Source organism: Copadichromis virginalis, linkage group LG7 (assembly GCF_057382275.1).
Source record: "Copadichromis virginalis isolate Kocher_CV1m ecotype Utaka linkage group LG7, C_Virginalis_male_GT1.1, whole genome shotgun sequence".
Classification (NCBI taxonomy): domain Eukaryota; kingdom Metazoa; phylum Chordata; class Actinopteri; order Cichliformes; family Cichlidae; genus Copadichromis; species Copadichromis virginalis.
Genome location: NC_140624.1, coordinates 13,003,136 through 13,021,059, shown reverse-complemented (window position 1 = coordinate 13,021,059; position 17,924 = coordinate 13,003,136). Strand labels below are relative to the sequence as shown.

General features: G+C 40.2%; 1 protein-coding gene across 3 annotated transcripts in view; it reads right to left on the bottom strand.

The window, feature by feature from the left end:
• Positions 1-17,924, bottom strand: part of scaper (S-phase cyclin A-associated protein in the ER) — a 58,285-nt gene that overhangs the window by 29,518 nt on the left and 10,843 nt on the right. For 2 of the 3 annotated variants that reach the window (XM_085461823.1, XM_085461824.1), the window contains exons 5-21: positions 16,546-16,646; positions 15,332-15,445; positions 14,707-14,822; positions 14,322-14,608; positions 13,478-13,822; positions 12,095-12,262; positions 11,880-11,946; positions 11,677-11,794; positions 11,225-11,336; positions 10,661-10,801; positions 10,420-10,575; positions 10,187-10,329; positions 9,559-9,640; positions 9,312-9,464; positions 8,018-8,125; positions 4,178-4,314; positions 391-456 (exon numbers count right to left, since the gene is read on the bottom strand). In XM_085461823.1, coding sequence (XP_085317949.1) covers positions 391-456; positions 4,178-4,314; positions 8,018-8,125; positions 9,312-9,464; positions 9,559-9,640; positions 10,187-10,329; positions 10,420-10,575; positions 10,661-10,801; positions 11,225-11,336; positions 11,677-11,794; positions 11,880-11,946; positions 12,095-12,262; positions 13,478-13,822; positions 14,322-14,608; positions 14,707-14,822; positions 15,332-15,445; positions 16,546-16,646 — 2,414 coding nt within the window. The remainder of the gene's footprint in view (positions 1-390; positions 457-4,177; positions 4,315-8,017; positions 8,126-9,311; positions 9,465-9,558; positions 9,641-10,186; positions 10,330-10,419; positions 10,576-10,660; positions 10,802-11,224; positions 11,337-11,676; positions 11,795-11,879; positions 11,947-12,094; positions 12,263-13,477; positions 13,823-14,321; positions 14,609-14,706; positions 14,823-15,331; positions 15,446-16,545; positions 16,647-17,924) is intronic. The other variant, XM_085461825.1, reaches the window with a different exon arrangement.

Below are 17,924 nucleotides of genomic sequence, written 5' to 3'. Positions count from 1 at the left end.
TGTCCTTAATTTAGGATTTTTAATACCACTGGTAAAGCTAAAATGTTTAACCAATTAACTGATTAGTCTACAAAAAACAAAACAAAAAGATGATTAAAGAACTCTTCGAGTCAATTTTAGGAACACTTTACAAAAACAAATAATAATGGAACAATAGAACATTTACATTTTTTATATTTTTGACACTTGAGATATAACTGCACTCTGATTTATTTACTTACAGATTTAAAGATGTGATTAAGAAAAAAAATAAGCAATGGATTTTTTTTTTAAAGAAAGCTTTAGATGTAGCACTACAAACATCAGGGGAAAAATATTAATACAGAAGAAAAATGTCATTTTTAAAAAAAAAAAAAAAAGGGAAAACCCCAAACAAAAGAAAACACTTACTTGGCCTTGTATGGGGAGTCAGGGACCTGAGTCTTTGCCTCCATTGATGTCTCATATTCCTTTGCTCTAAAGAGAGAGAAGTAGGAAACAGTCCTTGAATCCCAGGAAAAAAGTGTTTGGCCCGTCAGTAACGAACACGAAGGATCAAAGTGTGAGGAGAGAGAGAGAAAATACTTCAAACCCAGTCTGTTTATTTGGCCTGTCAGCCAATCACCATGTAACTTGGCTTAAAATAATCAGACAGCAGCACTGCAGGGACCTGTGTTTTGCTGCCATCTACTCATGTCACCAAGGCTTAATTCCCTCCTGCCATTTTTAACAAGGAGACTAGAGTTCTTTGCTGCCCTCGCTGTCAAACAGTTAATGGGGGTTAGAAGCAATACAACCATGGCTATTAGAGAACTGTCATCTCCATGGCGTTAGTCAACATCTCCAGTCTGAAAAAGGCAAACTTTGTGTTTGTGCATGTTTGTGGGTGAAAATGGGTTATGGAGAGGTCCATTTATCTGTCAATCACACACTCCCAGACATGATAAGTAACTATTGATCAGAGGTTGACAGGGCACCTTCCGGTTAATCGTCTCTACACTGATAGAATCAAACTCCTCCCGGAAGACGACAAGTGGATTTCCTCCAACAGGCCATACCTGCTCCAACTAAAGTCTGCCCTTGAACACGAGAGATTGTGAAGAGTAGATTGTTCATCCAAAAGACACTGACATTTTCCCCTCACAGTTTGACCAAAATGACTAAAAATCACAGATAGCCAGTGCACAAATTTAAGCAGTCAGAAATTCAATATCAATGCTAATTTTGTATCTATTAATTTGAGGCCATTGGTTTAATCCTCAGCTCCTCTAGTTCACATACAGTGTCCTTAGGTGAGATAGTGAACACAAAATTGCCTCTAATGCATTCCAATGTGAATGACTGGGTGAATGTACCCTATAGTGAAAAGCGCTAGTCCATTTAACTGATTATGTTATTTAAAATTAATTTATCATAAAAATCCTTAAAATCAGTTTTACTAACAGAAAAGAAAAAATACTTACTTACAAAATAATCATTAGAACAGATTTTCAACAGTTATAAGCAAAGGGGGAAAAAAAATCCCTAAGTGGCCTGATTCAGCGTTCATTCTGAATATGTAATGATTTTATGTGCCACGTGAGCAGGATAAATAGGTAGCACAGACATGGTTTAATAAGGACTTGAACTATATCCACTCTGTTTGCCATTCATGAGATTACAATATTAATCTGACAGGTTTATATCTAATCAGGTTAAACAGGGAGCAATTGCTACACAATTTATTATAGTCATGTAAAAAATGGGCAATAAATCTTAGTGTTCGGCAATAACGGAGAAAGCCCATTTCTACAGTGTAGGGCTATAAGCACTTCATAATACACGAGATCTCGATTCCTTTTAACTATTCCATTTTGTTTACAGAGAATTTTCTCCACGTTTACATCCAAATCATGGCTACACTGCAAAACAGACCCACTTTGAGGTCATAACAAGTGGTAAAACCTTTATAAAAGTGACAATGGTTCAATAATTCAATCTAGTCCATTTAGCTTGTCTGTGTATTATTAAGGACATATGTTTTTCCTTTAAGGGAACCTCTTTTTTCTCCCTTTATCTAAGGAATCAGGGTGGTAACACAAGCTAAGGCCATGCTTAGCACCTCATGCAGTTCTCCATACTCTATAAGGCGCGTCTACATATTCACGTCACTCTTAGGTCCACGTAGCCAACAAAACAAACCACAAGCAACCAGAAACAGGCAAAAAGCTCATATCTGAGTATCAGTGTGTACTCTGCTTTGAAAGTCCAGAACTCATCCTGACACTGACAGGCTACTTACATTAAATTTTAATAGCTTATTTTCCCTTCCAAAAAATTTATTATAGAGGAGTTACACCAAATAAGTGGGCTAAAGTATGTGTGTGCCACTTTATGACACAACAGGGCTCCATGCAGGCCTAGTTTAAACTCCTGTGAGACACACTCACATTTTACGGACACCATACGGTGTTCCAATAAAACGGTTCATTTCCACCCAGCGGTGAAGCAGCTCACCTTTATGTTTACAGGGGCTCTGTGTTATTTATGACCTCTGAAGGCCTGCTGCCTTTGAGAGCTAGTCTCAGCAGAGCTGGTGCGCGAGTGATGGTGAACAGAGGCAGATCATGTTGTCACTTTCTCAGTACCGCTGAGTCTCACAAAGCCAAAAACAGCAGAGCTGAGAATAAAACATTGCAGTAGAAAGGCAGTTTCAGCTTGTAGTTGCCTCTTTGGAATACATTTTTCCTTCTGAACTATAAATTATTAAAACAGTGAAAACTCATTCATTGCCAAATTTTCAGCTTAATTGTGATAAGATTTTAGAGGATCATTAGGTCAGCCTACACTCACAAAACAGCACAAACCCCTGCGATAACAAATGACGACATGTACTCGACCATCACAGCCAGTCTTTTTTCCTCTCTCTCCCCCCTTCTCTTTACCAAAAAAATAAAAATAAAAATATTAATGACGAAAACGAAGCTATCCAACCTTAAAATTCATGAGTGGTGGTGAATTCTTAGAGAGCAGGAGAAACAAATGTTTAGTCATGCCATTAACATTATCAGCGCAGTGAGTAAAATGCTCGTGCGTCCACGTGCACTGACCGGACATCAGGGTTTGCTCGAGGACACTTAACCCCTTGAGGACAGGAGGAGGAGGGGGTTCAAAGTACCAACACTACAACACCTGCTATACTTCGGGAGCCACAGTCGTGTCATTACATTGGTATTTTTGTGTGTACATAAAGTCTTTATGCTCTTCCTCTGGCGTGTATCACCACTGTTTTTTCATTTAATTACATCTTCAAGCTCGGTTGTAAAAGCGAATATTAAAAGTGAAAAGAATAGTAATGTTTTGATATGGTTCCTGGCCAGTAACGATGAGTCATCAAATTCAGTTTAGGGAATCAGTTTTCAGTGATCAAACATGGAAGATGAGGCATCCAAAGCGGTAGCTAGCTGGATCAAGAGTGTCGTTGAAAAAACACAAAACAAAAACATGTTCAGCAGATCACTTTTTCTTAATGTCTGCATACACATTTGTTAATATGATTTTTCAGCCCGTGACTAAGTTTGATAGATATAATATGCTGATTTATAATTCATTCATTCTTTTTATTGTGCGATTGCTGTCTTTTGAGGGTAAGTCTTCCCAATAATAAGCATCGGTACCATCTCACCATCTCACAGTACGCACTGCATGTCTCATCCCTCAAATCTCTTTTTTGACAGCCAGCTGGATTGATTGAGTTCAGGTCCAGGTTCTGACACACAGCAGCGTCACCTCCTATTTGTTGATTGCTATTGATTTTCTTTGATACTTCATTTAAAAATCAATAATTCAGAACAAGAAAAATAGGCATGGCTCATACATACTTGAACATACATCGCTGGTACTGAGGAAGGCTTCAGATTTGGCAATGCCATGGCAGTAATTTGGAGGAAAGCTCTTTACAGGTGAAAGCTGGAGAGCCACGGATCGATTTGCAGCTTTGCTCCCCAATCACGGAAAGTGGTCATAAATTAACATCATCAGTGTTACCTTGTAGAAAGCCTGGATGCACGTAACATCTGTTTTCCATATCGTTGTCACTCATAAAAAGAAAAAGAAAGGAAAAAAAAAAGTCCTGGCTGAGGTTTGTCCTCTCCTGCCTGCGAGAGGGTGGTGAGAAAAATCGAGACTGACAGTAACAGAGAGAAAATGGATGAATTACCTGGAGTTCATCCTGGCGCGGAGCTTTTTGGCCTTCTTTCGTGCCTTCTGCCGCTCTTCTCCATCCTTCACGCTTTCCGAAGAAACAGAGCTGTCCGTCAAAATATCCACAATGTATTTTTTTAAGGAAAGATGCTCCTAGAACAGGGAAGAAAAAAAACAGAATATCAAAAGCTACTAACAAATTGTTCTCAGGTTATTGGTTATAACAAACTCCGAGAGCCGCACTGGAAGGAAAATAAGTAATTTTCTGCAAGTGCGAAACTTTAGCACTCATTTCCTGGAAGGCAGACATTGTACTTTTATGGAAACAAATATAGGTTGCACCATGTCAGCCACAACACAACACTGCTGCTTGCACCAAATATACTGTTCCTGTACAAACAGCAATTAAACAGCATTTGCTTGCTACTTTTTACGTACAATTTTAACACTCTTCACTTTATACGCAGTAAACTGAAGGAAGGCAAAGACCAAAAGAAAGACTACACTGACATATCGCAGGAAAAGTAGTGTCTGTGTTCGTTTCTCCTCTTTGAGTAGTGAAGATGAGTTCCAACGTTTTTTTCCTCCCTCAAAAATTTTGACTTTAATCTGAATTTGACAAAAAACAAAAAGACGTGCCCACTTTGTACTTTTTCCTGTGACCCTAATCCTTTTCCATATTATTAGACGCAACTTGTAGTCTTATGAATGTGTTATGTGACACATTGTTGCATACCTCTCAGTAACACCACTGAATACTGTAATTACTCTCAGTAATGAATGCTCTTTTGAAGCCACCTGCCTGCCCACGGACATGCTGCAGGCCAGGAGGTGTTGCTTCCTGTCAGACAAGTATGATATTTCTACTCATAGACAAGAGAATATAACCCAATTTGAACAGCATGACACATGCGGAAGAAACCAATTACTAAATTACACTGTCATCCAGCACCCCAAAGGATACAATGGCCCCAGACAAAGGGTTTCAGTTATGTAGGCAAGTTATCTTGTGTGATGCCACAGCCTTTGGTCAAAGTTTTTCCTGCACCTGCTCCCTGAATAGGGCTCTTCACCGAGAGGCGTCGTATGAAACAGTTGTCATTAGTTGGGCTCAAGTGTGCAAAAGCAAAACAAGTGCCACAAAACTAATGCCTAAAACTAAAGGATTACTTACTGCGGAAAACATAGTTTATAACTAAAGATTCACAGGATTTCAACCATGGGAGACTAAGAATGGGACATTTGCTTCAAATACATATAAAATTGAAAAGAGAGAGAAAGAGAGCGAGAGAAAAACTAAGACACTGTCTTAATGTTCAAGAAAAGAATAAAAGAAATCAAGGCACTTCATTTGGAAGCATTCTTGAATGATTTGGGTTTTTTTTTTTCAAAAGTAACAGAGTGTGACTCTAGTTCTAGTTTCTATACAAAGACGACACAAAACACGCCAGTTTAAATTTGACCACACACACAATCACAATATTAAATTCAATTAAATCTCAATATTACATTCCTCATTTAAAGTTGAAGCAAGATTTTCAAAGCTTCAGGACCGATTCACTGAAATGAATGTGACTGTAGTTTCCTCTGATTTGCATTTGCACACCTCTGCCCTCGTTTCACTGATATCACAGGTCACTAATATCTCGTGACCGTAGCTATCCCTCGCTTAGAAGACAGCAGCTCAGTAATCTCTCAGAGAGGCCATCCTGTGAACTGGCTGCTCACTTAATGGAATTGCTTCACCAACAGATAAAACACATCTGTTGGGAAAGACTAGTTACATAAAACGTATCCATTGGGATATAAATTCTGTTTTTCTTTGTTTTGTCTTTTTTGAAGGTTGTTATGTACTTTGTGAATTTAGGATGAGAAGATTTAACAACATATATTTACCTACCAAAGGAACCTCTGCAACAAAACTACACAAACACTGGTCAAAGGGCATTGCAGCTACACGTTGCCTCTGGTGAGAGAAACTAGATAGTACTATAAACATCTCATCTTCCTCTTGACACAAACTGCCCTTTAACAGATCAAAAAGACAGCCTACAGAAATACAAATTCTACAAGATATGCTCATCCAGTCCATCTTTTCTACCATACAAAGGCCAGCGTGGTAGACTTCCATTTGGCATACACAAACAGCCTTTTCATGCAGTCTCTTTGATAAAGAGATAAGACTCGGCTGCTAGTTGAGCAAATCACACAGTCATAAAAGAAGGACAGAAGTCATACAGAAAGCAAACAAAAAAGCAAATCAACTATTCCTTCATTATCAGGTAAATAATCTTAAATCGCTTGAACTACACAAATAAATTCTGGTGGAGAGACTGCTCTTTTAAACAGCAGCTTTGTTGCTATACCGAATCGACCGCACATCTCAAAACCGTGTGTGGTGGGAGAAAATTTCTGGACATTTCAACAGGCGTCTCTATTTGTATCTATCAGTACAGCTTCAACAAGTCCTTGAGGACTACTCAGTGCCTCGCCTAAGTCAGTTCTGATACCCGATGCAGCGTGGCGATCACTCTACTCATCATGCTTGCCAGTCGCTAAAGACAAGAACAGCCTTTCCTCTGAGAAACCTATTTATTAATTACCCTAGATATAAATTCCTTGCGTTATATGGGTTTTGGATGTTATTTCATTATATCAAAGCAGAAAAAAAAAAAAAAGGAAAGCAATCTCAAGTCCTCTACCCGTATATCGATCCACCCTGTTGAATACAAGTGAATTTTCAATTTAATTCACAAGTCTCTCAGAATGGGAGAGAATGAAAAAATATGAGGGCACATCGGCTTCTGCTGAAAAACTATGGAGTGACCTCACAGACCTCACAGCACAGTTGGACAAACCATCTTCATTTTAATTAAAAATCCTTCGCTGCAGGAAGAGTTATGGAGCCACAGTGAAAAATAGTTGGCAGCGGCGTGAATGAAATTGTGAAACTGAGCTTTGATATAAATAATATGTGGGGCAGATGAATCTATCCAAACAAAGTCTCTTCACTTTAAATAAGAAAAGATAATTCTGGACATCTAAATGTTATATATTAGAGGTACAGGAATGGCTAAAGCCTCAGTCCTGTAATAACACATCTAATACAAATTGTCCAAGCATGACATCAAGATTAAGATGCAGGATATTATGAGGATGACCTCAGCAACGACCTAAATTCTGAATGATTAGTGCTGAAAAATGACAAGTTAAGGTTGTATTAGGATTACTGCTAAAAATGTAGTGAATCAAGCAAATACAAGGCACAAGTGTTCATATATAAACTGTTTTTCTCCCCAAACCCAAGGTTATGATGCTGTCAAAAAGGAAACAAAAAGAAACTGCATTTGGAAAGGAAATGATTAAAAAAAGGAAAGTTATCAATTACTCATCACTGAAAAAAAAGCTTTGAATGAAGGAGCTGCTGAAGCCAAAGGTTCTGCGTACAGCACCAACAGTTGTCACCTTCACAATGAGCCCTGCTGAAAAGCCAATCTCATATTGCAGCCTGAGAGGTTACCTTGCATTAATGAGCTGCCTTCCCATGGAAAAGTGCTCCATGACACACAAAAAATAAAAAAGCCTGGAGACAAGAGGGTGATGTCAGTCCTCCACTGAAGCGCTGAACCTTAACTGAGTACATTTCAAGGCTCATTTGTAATCTCACAAAGCCAGCTACAGGCCTGTGGCAGTATATAAGAGGACGTATAAACATCAATAATGACCGTGTCATAAAAGACTGTGCTCTTTGTCTATTTTTATTTTTTTATTTTACATGAAACAGGCAGCAACAGGGCAATACTCTTTGGCAGAGTGAGAGGATGTTTGTTCCCAGCTGGGTGACAGTGATACGCACCACTTCCTCATCGGAGAGCTCCCGTCCCTGGATGCTGCTGCTGTCTCGCACGGCCTGTTGGTGCCTCTTGCCCTTGGTGTGGCTGAACAGGTGCACCTCTGAGGTTATCTACAAATACAAACAGAGTGGTCAGAGGTCAGTGCTGTGGACACAATGGAGAAAGAGGCAGGAGAAGGTCAACAGGGCCCCATGTTGCCGTGGTGAAACAATATACCACAGAGACACATACACTGGGACAAGAACTGCCTCCTCTAAAGCTTAGTTTAGAAAGGGATTTATTATGTTTAGGTCAAGCTCCATATACTCTGCTATAGCAGATTTGCACGACTGACTGTTCAGAATACTCATCTTATCATATTTTGGGTCTTGGCATAACCCCTAGGTTCATTCACTAAAATAAGCCAATACCAATGGATGAAGATCTTGGGGCTGACAATGGTTAGAGCAATTGCCATACATTATGCTGCAGTGATATACTTTTGTATCTCACTTAATTGTTCTGGTTTTTATTATATAAACAGAACTTAGGGCAACCATGTACATACAAGGGAAAAAAAAAGAAAAGCAAGCTGATGACAACAGTTGACTCATCGCAGATTGCTGACTAGCTGTAGCGGATGTTTGAGAAACAGGAACTAGAAGAGACAGGTGTACAACAGGCAATGTTTTCCTGCCATTTCTGGAAACAGGCCCATTTGGAATGGTTTGTGTTTAATATAATTAAATAAAGTGCTTGCTGCTGACCCATCTATGATCCCTAGTGTCAGATGCTGGCCAAGGTCATCTAACATTTTAACAAGATTCCTCCCCACCCCTTTTTCTGATGCTGGTTTGAAAACTCAAGGTGTCCCACCCTTGTTTTGGTGGCAGCCAGTTAATCAGAGATAAATGTGTCTGCTCGTTGCCTGATGCTCCAAAGAAAGAAAGAAAGGAGGAGGAGGGGGGGGGAAGGCATAATCATGGCCAGTCATAAATCTGTTTAGGTGACTGTGTTTAATCGGTGCTGTTAAATCCTCATTTAAATGTGGCCTCTTTCAAAACTCCTCTGAATCACCTTCAGGTTAGTAATTCTGTGTACATACAGCCTGTCAAATGTGGTCTTTTTTTTTTTTTTGCTTTCCTCATGTTTATATATAGCAAAGACGCATAAATATATTAGTTCAGGAGATTAAAATAAAAATATTTAAGTTAATTGGTAAAGTTAGTTGTAGAGTTAGTTAATAGTTCGGATACTGCATTAAATATTAGTGAAGTACTCTAACTGATCCAGAGACTGATTGGAAACTTTACATACCACAACTCCACACAGTGAACACTGTTTCTTGCGCTCATATGGTGTCAGTTTAGGTGCGTAGTCTGTGTTAGCATGTCGACCACTGCTGAGCTCAGCAGCCTTTTCTTTCCTCTGTTCAATTTGCTCCATATGCCTGCGGCTGCTCTCATCATGCTATGGAAGAAACCAAAAAACCCAGGTCATACGAGAAACATGGACTCTTGTCTAATGTTTGTTAAAGAAGCAAGGTGGCGCTGTATAAATGTACCTTCATCTGAATTTTCTTCTGCAGCTCCTCCATGGCTTCTTGTTGAGCAGCGCTGAGAGCAGCCAGACGCTCCTCTCGGTCTCTGCAGATGGGACATAAAATGACAAATAAGTGCATCTAAAAGTCTTAAAAAGACAGCAAGAATCAAAGTGATGTAGCCTGTTTAATCAGAGGGTGCGTTTCTTTTTTTGACACTACGACTTGTAGATTTCATTTGAATAGAACGGCTATTTCAGCTCATCAATCCACCCCTCAGTAATCCATAATAACAGAGAAAACATCTACAATAAAACACTTAACTACATCATTCATAAAAAATAGCTAGATACTTTGCTGGGCCACTTAAAGTTGTGGTAAGCTGTATTCTGCTTACTGGAATAATTTAGCACCTCCTCCAATGTTTCATTGTGAGCAGGAAAAACTGCACAACTATATCAGGACAGTTTACAAAGTCACAGACAACTGACACTGTATGAAAGTCTTGTCCTGGGCTATTGATTGGTGACTAAAGAATAAAAATCAGATATCTTCCCATTTAAATCTTAATCTCTCAATCTTAAACCACCCCCTCAAAAGGGGACAAAAAGTAAGTTTTCCACTCATGCTGAAGTGATTTGGAAGTACAAACCTCGCTCTTTCCCGTGCTGCATCCTCTCGGGCTTTCTCCTTTTCCTGCCTCTGCTGTTCAATACGAGCCTCCTGCTCCTTCCTCTTCATCAGCAGCTCCTCCACTCTGGCCTGTCGCTCTGCTTCCAGGACCCGCTTACGCTCCTACACAGGAGCGGAATAGATGGGGGATTGGTAATTTAAAAATCCTATTAGAGAACATAAATGAAGGCAAAAAAGGTTTTTCTTAATCACCTGCACAGCCTCATCTCTGGCCTGCTTCTCCTCCTGCCTCCTTTGTCTCTCTTCTTGCAGTTCATTAAGTCGTTGTTCATATTCACTTAACTTGGCAAGGGCATCGTGCCTTTTATTTTGGGCTTCCAGGGTGTTGATGAAAGCAATTTCATTCACCTGCAAAAACACATCCTTGAATGACAATATGAAAATATATATATATATATAAAATGTATGACTGCAAGAGATTCGCTCTTAATACCTTGGCCTCCTCTTCTTGAGCTTTCTTCACAATAGCCTGCAGTTGCAGCTCCCTCTTAAACTCGGCGTGCAACAGTTTTTCCTCCATCATCCTCCGCCGCTGCTCCAACAACTCCTCTTTCCATTTCCTCACATCCTTTTCCTGCAGAAAGTGAAAAGCAAGCAGCAAGAAAAATCCACAGTGTATTCTTTAAGACCAAACAGACAATAGATTCCTGACCGCTCGGTTTCTAACCTCTGTCAGTGTGTTCATGTGGGGATTAATGAGACTAAACACCACTTCATGGATTTATGTGGTTAACCTGAATTATTCTGGGACTAACTCCTCTTGCCATGGCTGAGAGTACAAAAACAAACTTCATGAAAGACTGTTGATTTTGGCTGGGAGTCTCCATTACGACTGCCTGTGGCCAGCTGGCCTAGATGTGACTGGAATGGGTTACAATATTTGGTGATTCTATCGGGCAGTGTGCTGACAGAATCTCTCGCTGCGAGCCAGGCTAAGCTTAGCTTGCATGGAACTTCTTCGCGGTGCTTTCCGTCAAGTTCATGCAGACTTACTCACCCTCTCCAACAGCTTCTGCAGCTTGAGCGTCTTTTCTTCTCTGAGTTTGTCCCTCAGCTGCTGCGCCTTCAGCTGTTTCTCCTCATGTTTCTTCTTTGACTCTGCAATGGTCCTGTCAAAAATATGGAAATGCATCATTCATCTCTTTCCCTCTCCTTATCAACAATGTGGAAGGCAGACGCAGACCCTAACAGACACCTAGGGCCTGTTTAGACATTCTGGGTGGTAAGCTAAAAAGAAAGAGGTCAGACACAGTAAGTGAGCCTTTGATTTTCCGGATGCAGGGATCAATCCTTGTCTAAGTAGGGGAGGGGAGAGGGCTGCTAAAGAGTAAACCTTGGTGCTGTTCAGGAAGGCAAAAAGAAAAAGAACTGTGCTGATCTCGTTAGTTTGAGTTACGAAATAAGCCAACTAGCCGGGAAAAAAAGAAAATGCAATATATGATGTGGTACCTTTTACGTGACGGTGAGGACAATTTCTCATGCATGTGGATGCCGTGTCCAGGAGGCCGAGCGGGCTCTTCCTCTACCATGTCGCCCCATGATGTAGTCTGCCGCCATGGTTCCCGAGCTACAGGAAGGACAACAAAAATAGACTTGAGTGCAGTGTTTACCTTTACAAAAAGTGTTTAAATCTCAGATGTTGCCTTTCATACCATCGTAATCCGCCAGCATGTCATTCCAATCTATATTAGCTCCACAGCTTCCATTACCGATGCTGGCCTGTGGTAAATAATTGAGGGTTGTTTTTTGTTTTTTTAAATAGTAGATTCATAATAACAAAAAAACATCTTAAATACCATTTTAATGACTGTCAAATTAAAAGTACCAAACATTCAAAAGCATAATAAAAAAACATGACGGATCTTACAGAGAAGTCACTTTCATTGTCAGTCTCCAGGTCATTGTTCTCAGCCTGAATCTCTCTCGTCAACTGCTCCTCCTCAGCAATGGCACTAGCGATTGCCTCTTCGTTAGCCTTCTCCAGCCGGTCTGCCAGCTCCTCTTTCTTGGCCAGGACCTCTGCCATAGACTGGGGCTGAACAGAGAGCACAGATTCCACCTCACACATATTTCACATTCCATAAATGTTAAAACTATCCCACTGTACACCAAGTACACTATTCAATATTGGTTTACACTGAACATTTGGTTCAAATACTAATTTTTTGTGTTGATTTGAAAAATAAAAGTTGCAGAATTGATTCCTCTTTAATCAAAAATAGCACTGAAGAAATGTAAGTAGTTAGATTAGATGAAAGCTATATTATCCAATATCTCTCCAGCACCACTGAAACCCTACTTTCCTGAACTATTCCTGAACCAAGAGAGAAACTGCTGGTCAATGAGCTATTAAATACTAAACAAAACAGGGCCACTGTTTGTAATTGAAGAAAAGCGTTCATGAGAACATCTGTATATATTTTAGCTTCTGTAAAGGTGATTTGATTTGTCACTGGAACCAAATATAAGGGGGGATAACATACCAACCCAATCACAGTTTGTACAACACAATCACCACAATTCTCACAAGTGAGGAAGCATCCAAAATACATGCATGGCACATTAACAGTGAGGATGAAGAGATGGTAGAAGGAGGCATGGTTTTGCTCTATGAAACTAGCAATTTATTTAAGGGTTTTATGTATGAGGACTTGAGGTATTATTGTGAAAATAAGGGATTATTTCAGGGCCGGAATTACTCTAAATCAAGCGTAAACTAACAAGGAAGAGGCTTCTCAAAAGGATCTGCATTTGCAGCAGTATACACGAGTAGTTTTCAGTGTAGGTATACCAGTATTCTGCAAAAGATCAGACTAGTTAATATTCAGACTAAGGGAAGGTTCTACATAATATAAATCATATTTAAATGCAAATTCATCCTTTAATTAAATGGAACTGTGTGTTTGCATTCTCCAAATGAGGCCTTAAAGAAAAGACAAAGCCTGAAGCAGAAGACAACAGTAATTAAAAACTTTATACGGAAATAAATAAATAAATAATTCCGTTTGTGGAGCATTTTGTGCTCAGTAAAACTTGGTTGGAGTAGGTTGAATACAATCTACATCTACACACAACTATTCTTAACAGTGAATGGTACTACAACAACACTACACAGAGCTATATACTCTTGCCTGCACATTTGGTCTGGAGGTCTCTTAAGATTGACTTTGTTTAGGCGGTGAAAGATCCTTGGGGATCCCTGCCCTCCCAGCCCTCCCCTCCCTCTGCTCCTCCATCTCTCAGCACTCACAGTAGAAAGCTCTGTGGGGTCCAGCACACTCTCCAGTTTCACCGCTGCCATGGGAGTCTCGGCCTGTCCTGCAGCAGATGTGGCCATGCCCTGTGACGTGCCCCCCTCAGCCCCACTGTCCCCAAAGGCCAACTGTGTACTGAGGCCATCCGTCTGGGGTAGATCTAGTGATGTGGCGAGGGTCACGACAGAAACTGGGACTGATAAGGTAATGTCTGTGGGTGAGGTTATGGATGGGGTGTGCTCTGGGGGTTGGAATGGGGTAAGGGCTGCTATGGTGGGAGGCACGTCTTCACAGGGTGCGTCGACACACTGCCCCGAGCCTTGTGGACTCTCTGCTGGGGGCTGCACCGACAGTCACACACACACACAAACACACGCAAACTCAATTAAAGACATGCATATATAAAGCAATTCATGAAAGCAATACAAAAATAAAACCAAAACAGTCACTATTGGACACACAGCTGAAAAACAAATCATGCAAGGAAGCTGGAACCGACATGCCCTAAATATCCACTTATGATTAAAATAAACAAAGAATGCAAATACAATTTAGATAGCTATAACACACCCTTACCAAGTGTGTCTTGATGCATTGTCTGCGTATTTATTTCATGACAGTGAAGATGGGCTTTATGCCTCTGAAATGTCAGCGCGCAATCAATCGTTTCAAAGTTGATATCCCCATCTCGACAGTCTGTCTATGAATACCATCAAGCCCAAACAAAAACAAATACGGCTGATAAAATGGTCTAGTGTTACAATACACGCTTATCATGAATAATTGATATCCAGGGACTGTTCGGGCAGAAAGACGTCACAAGGTACTAAACATTAGTACCTCCATTATTTGTCCATTCTCTGGACCTTCAACCTCCTCTTGTGGCTCAGGCTCCGAAGGGATTTGCTGCTTGGTGTCTGTCTGACTCACGTCCTTGTGGCGGGGACACTCGGGACGGAGTTGCTCATTTGCTTGTGGTGGCGCACGCGACTGGTTACCCTTATTGTTGTCCTGTTTTGGGGTGACGCAAGCCAAGACAGGACTGACCTTGGCAACCATGGCGGCAGAGCGAGGTTTGGCAGTGCGTCCTCGCTGTACAGTTTCCCAGCCTTCTGCGTCCTTTTTACCTGTGAACACACAAGGCGCTCCGTAAATCAAGGAGAAGATTAAACTGCACTCTCTTTTAAGTACAGAGTGAAGTGCGATTTTATGAGGGGTTTCTTACCAGGTTTTTCTGCCTGGGATGTTGTGGGTTGACAGGAGCCAAGGACGGACTGAGTGCACTTTACTCGGTCTGCCCAGCTGGGGCCTGTGTGAGAGTGCCTGGTTGCAGGAGGACCACTGATGAAGACACATACAGAGCATGCATCAGAACAAACAAATGGCCATTAAACTCAACAGGTACAATCCCCTCCTTCAATGTCTGAGCAGCTCCTACTGTGTTGCCTGTCTGTAAAGCTTCAGCAATCTTAAGAAAGCGTCTAGCCAAAGCATCTGAGTACATTCCACTGTGAGATAGCAATGGACGTATTGGACAACAGGCCTCCGTCATGATCAATATCCATTTCCTGCAGCATCAGATTACAGAGCGGTGCACATATTGAACCGATGCTTCAGCAGACTTTAACTGACACTTTCATCTACACCTTCCACTGATTCTGCTGCCCAAGAGTGAGACACTCAACAAATTGCATTAAACAAATGCTTCATTGGCTGTCTTGCTAGATAGTCTGCACTTCCTAACCTCTACAAAAACAACCATAATGCATCATAACAAATATTGATTGGTGAATCACAGGATGCCTTATGATACAATGCTAGACTGGAAACAATAACAGGTAAAAGCTTACCCAAAGTTGAGGGCGCGACGTGCACCTGGCGTAGGTACCATTCTGTCTGTGGGGCTTGGCATCACATGACGTCCCGGAGACATCTTACGCACCTCCCAGGCTAAAGAAGTTGGCCTGAACAAAAGTGAAAGTGCCGTACATCACTAAACTTTTTCTAGTTGCCAAACACAAACACTTGACTCACACATTTGCGAAATCAGTCAGATGGTTGATTCACTTGTAGCAATGTATGCAATAAATGAAGCATGTAAAAGTTCCAGGTTGTTCTATTGATTAACAGCCCGTTTCAAATTTACAGCTGCAATGGTCACTGTGTTAAAGAGAAGCCAATAAACTGCTGGATCTCTTTGAATTAAAGCCAAGGCTATTGATTCATTCTGTTTGTGACTCAAAGCCAGGGACCGGACACCCGCATTTTTGGTTCCACCTCAGGGAGCAATTCAAAGTGGGAAGAGAATGAGAATGAAAGAAAAACAAAAACAATGGGCCTCATACGAGTTTGGAAATGCCCCTTACTCTGACCAGAAAATAGTACCGTTCAAGAGTACTGTCGGATTTAGGAAAAAGAAAAAAAAAAAAGCACACAAACCAATTTTGTTCTGACAGAACAAAACTGTGGGTATGTTAGTAAATCAAAATTGGACCTGATTTGGTTTCACATCTCAATCTGCATGCTACCATGCGTCTGTTTCTCTATATAAGAAAACAAGTTTCCCTAAGTGGATTTCCTTGGGAGTGACATATTGTGCATTAAATATCTGGAACGTTTTGTGCCCTTTATTTTGTCTGGTCTTTGTGTTGGTAAAAACTAGTATTGAAAAGGTTGCATATGTTTAATGGAGGAGGGGGGGGGCTAGCTTACACATTGTCAGTTAATATACTATGTTCTAAACATGCAGTTTAATTCCTTATTATTGTTTATGAACATTTTTTGGCTTAGCTTGCTTTGGAAAACTGTAAATAGTAACTAATAAGACACCATCACTACATCACAGTTCAAATATGTGTCTTTACATTTTTTTTGATACAGTCTGGCTTCCATCAATTGTAAGCATGATTTGAGGCAAATCTAAATGTCCTCATAAAATAATGTACTAAATGTGTTTGCACACAGATTTGTGCACAAAATGTATGCCTAGTTTACAGTCAGATTGTTCGTGAGCAATGCTTGTGAATGAGGTCCACTGAAAAAGTGAAGAGCATCTTAAAATGACCTGTTCTGAGCATCTGTTTTCTCCAACTTCTCCTGAAGGTTGATCCAGTCTATGAGAGCTTTGAAGTCCCGTACATAGTTGTCCAGCATCATCAACACCTCCTGAAGACAGCAGGTATAACAGTACAGAGAAACCACAATTTAGAAAACACAAAATATGAATAATAAAAAAAATAATAAAAAATATAGCACACAAAAACCCCTCAAGTTTAAAATAAATAACTGATGGATGTGCACTCAATATTTGCTCAACACTAAAAGCATTTTAAAATATTCTTACATATCCCTGCAAACACCAAGAAAAATCCATTGCAGTGTCTGCTGTAAATTGTGCAAACCACAAAGCAGAATTCATAGTCATACGTTTCCAAAAGGTTATTTAAAAATAATCATTAGCTGATTTTGATCTGAGTTTGTAGTCAGAAATTTTTAATTCACTTGTTCCAGCGTTTAGGTACATTTGAGTATATTGAACATATATTATTGACTAAAATAAGATATTTCAGTGTGGTACCATGGACCACGGGAAATAAGGTTTGGCATGTTTAACCCTTTTGTGACACTTTATTATCAAAAGGATAAACTGAAAAAAAGAAGTGAAAAACAGCCTTTTTATTATCTTCGTCACAGATTTTTTTTCCTAAAAAAAAAAAAAGTAAATAAAAAATTGTACTTAACGAATTAAAAACTGACAAAAGAGAACTTGCAAAGTTTTGCTAGAAAGCAGGAGCTGATCCGCAAAGTTTCAATGAATGTTAAGAAAAACACTTGACTGAAAGCTTCAAGAACAATGAAGGCAAATTCCTTTTAACAAATGCCCATTATCTGCACTTGTACTCAGCCGGTGTTGGTTACTCAGAAGTGGTAGGCTGTGGAGGGGTTTTTTTCTCCCCAGAGCTCTAATGAAACAGACACAACTGATTGATGGGGAGCATGAAGGGAGTGGTAATTGAGAGTAAACCTTCACAGTGCTTTTAGTTAATAGACAAGTCAGTCCAGTGAAAGATGCATTGAGCAGGTTTGCTGATTAGGGCTGGTTAACAGCCAGTGTCTACTGCTGCGGCTCGCTTCATTTGGTAATGAAGGTTTGCTGTGCATTTGACAGCTAAACCAACATTGAGTGAAAGCACCATAAAGCAGAGGACAGAGAACAGACACGCTTAGCCAAAAATAACCACCAAATAATAATTCATGAGAAATGGATTTAACCTTCACGAGGCATTGTCATAAAGCAAGAGGGCCAGTAAAAGCTTGTGGTCCAAACAAAAATGATCAGCCATGTCATGTTCAGTCAAGGTCAGACTTATTGACTTCTGGGAAGGAAATATTTTATAGTTCACATTGTCTTGTGTTTTTTTTATTTTTATTTATTTGAACGCC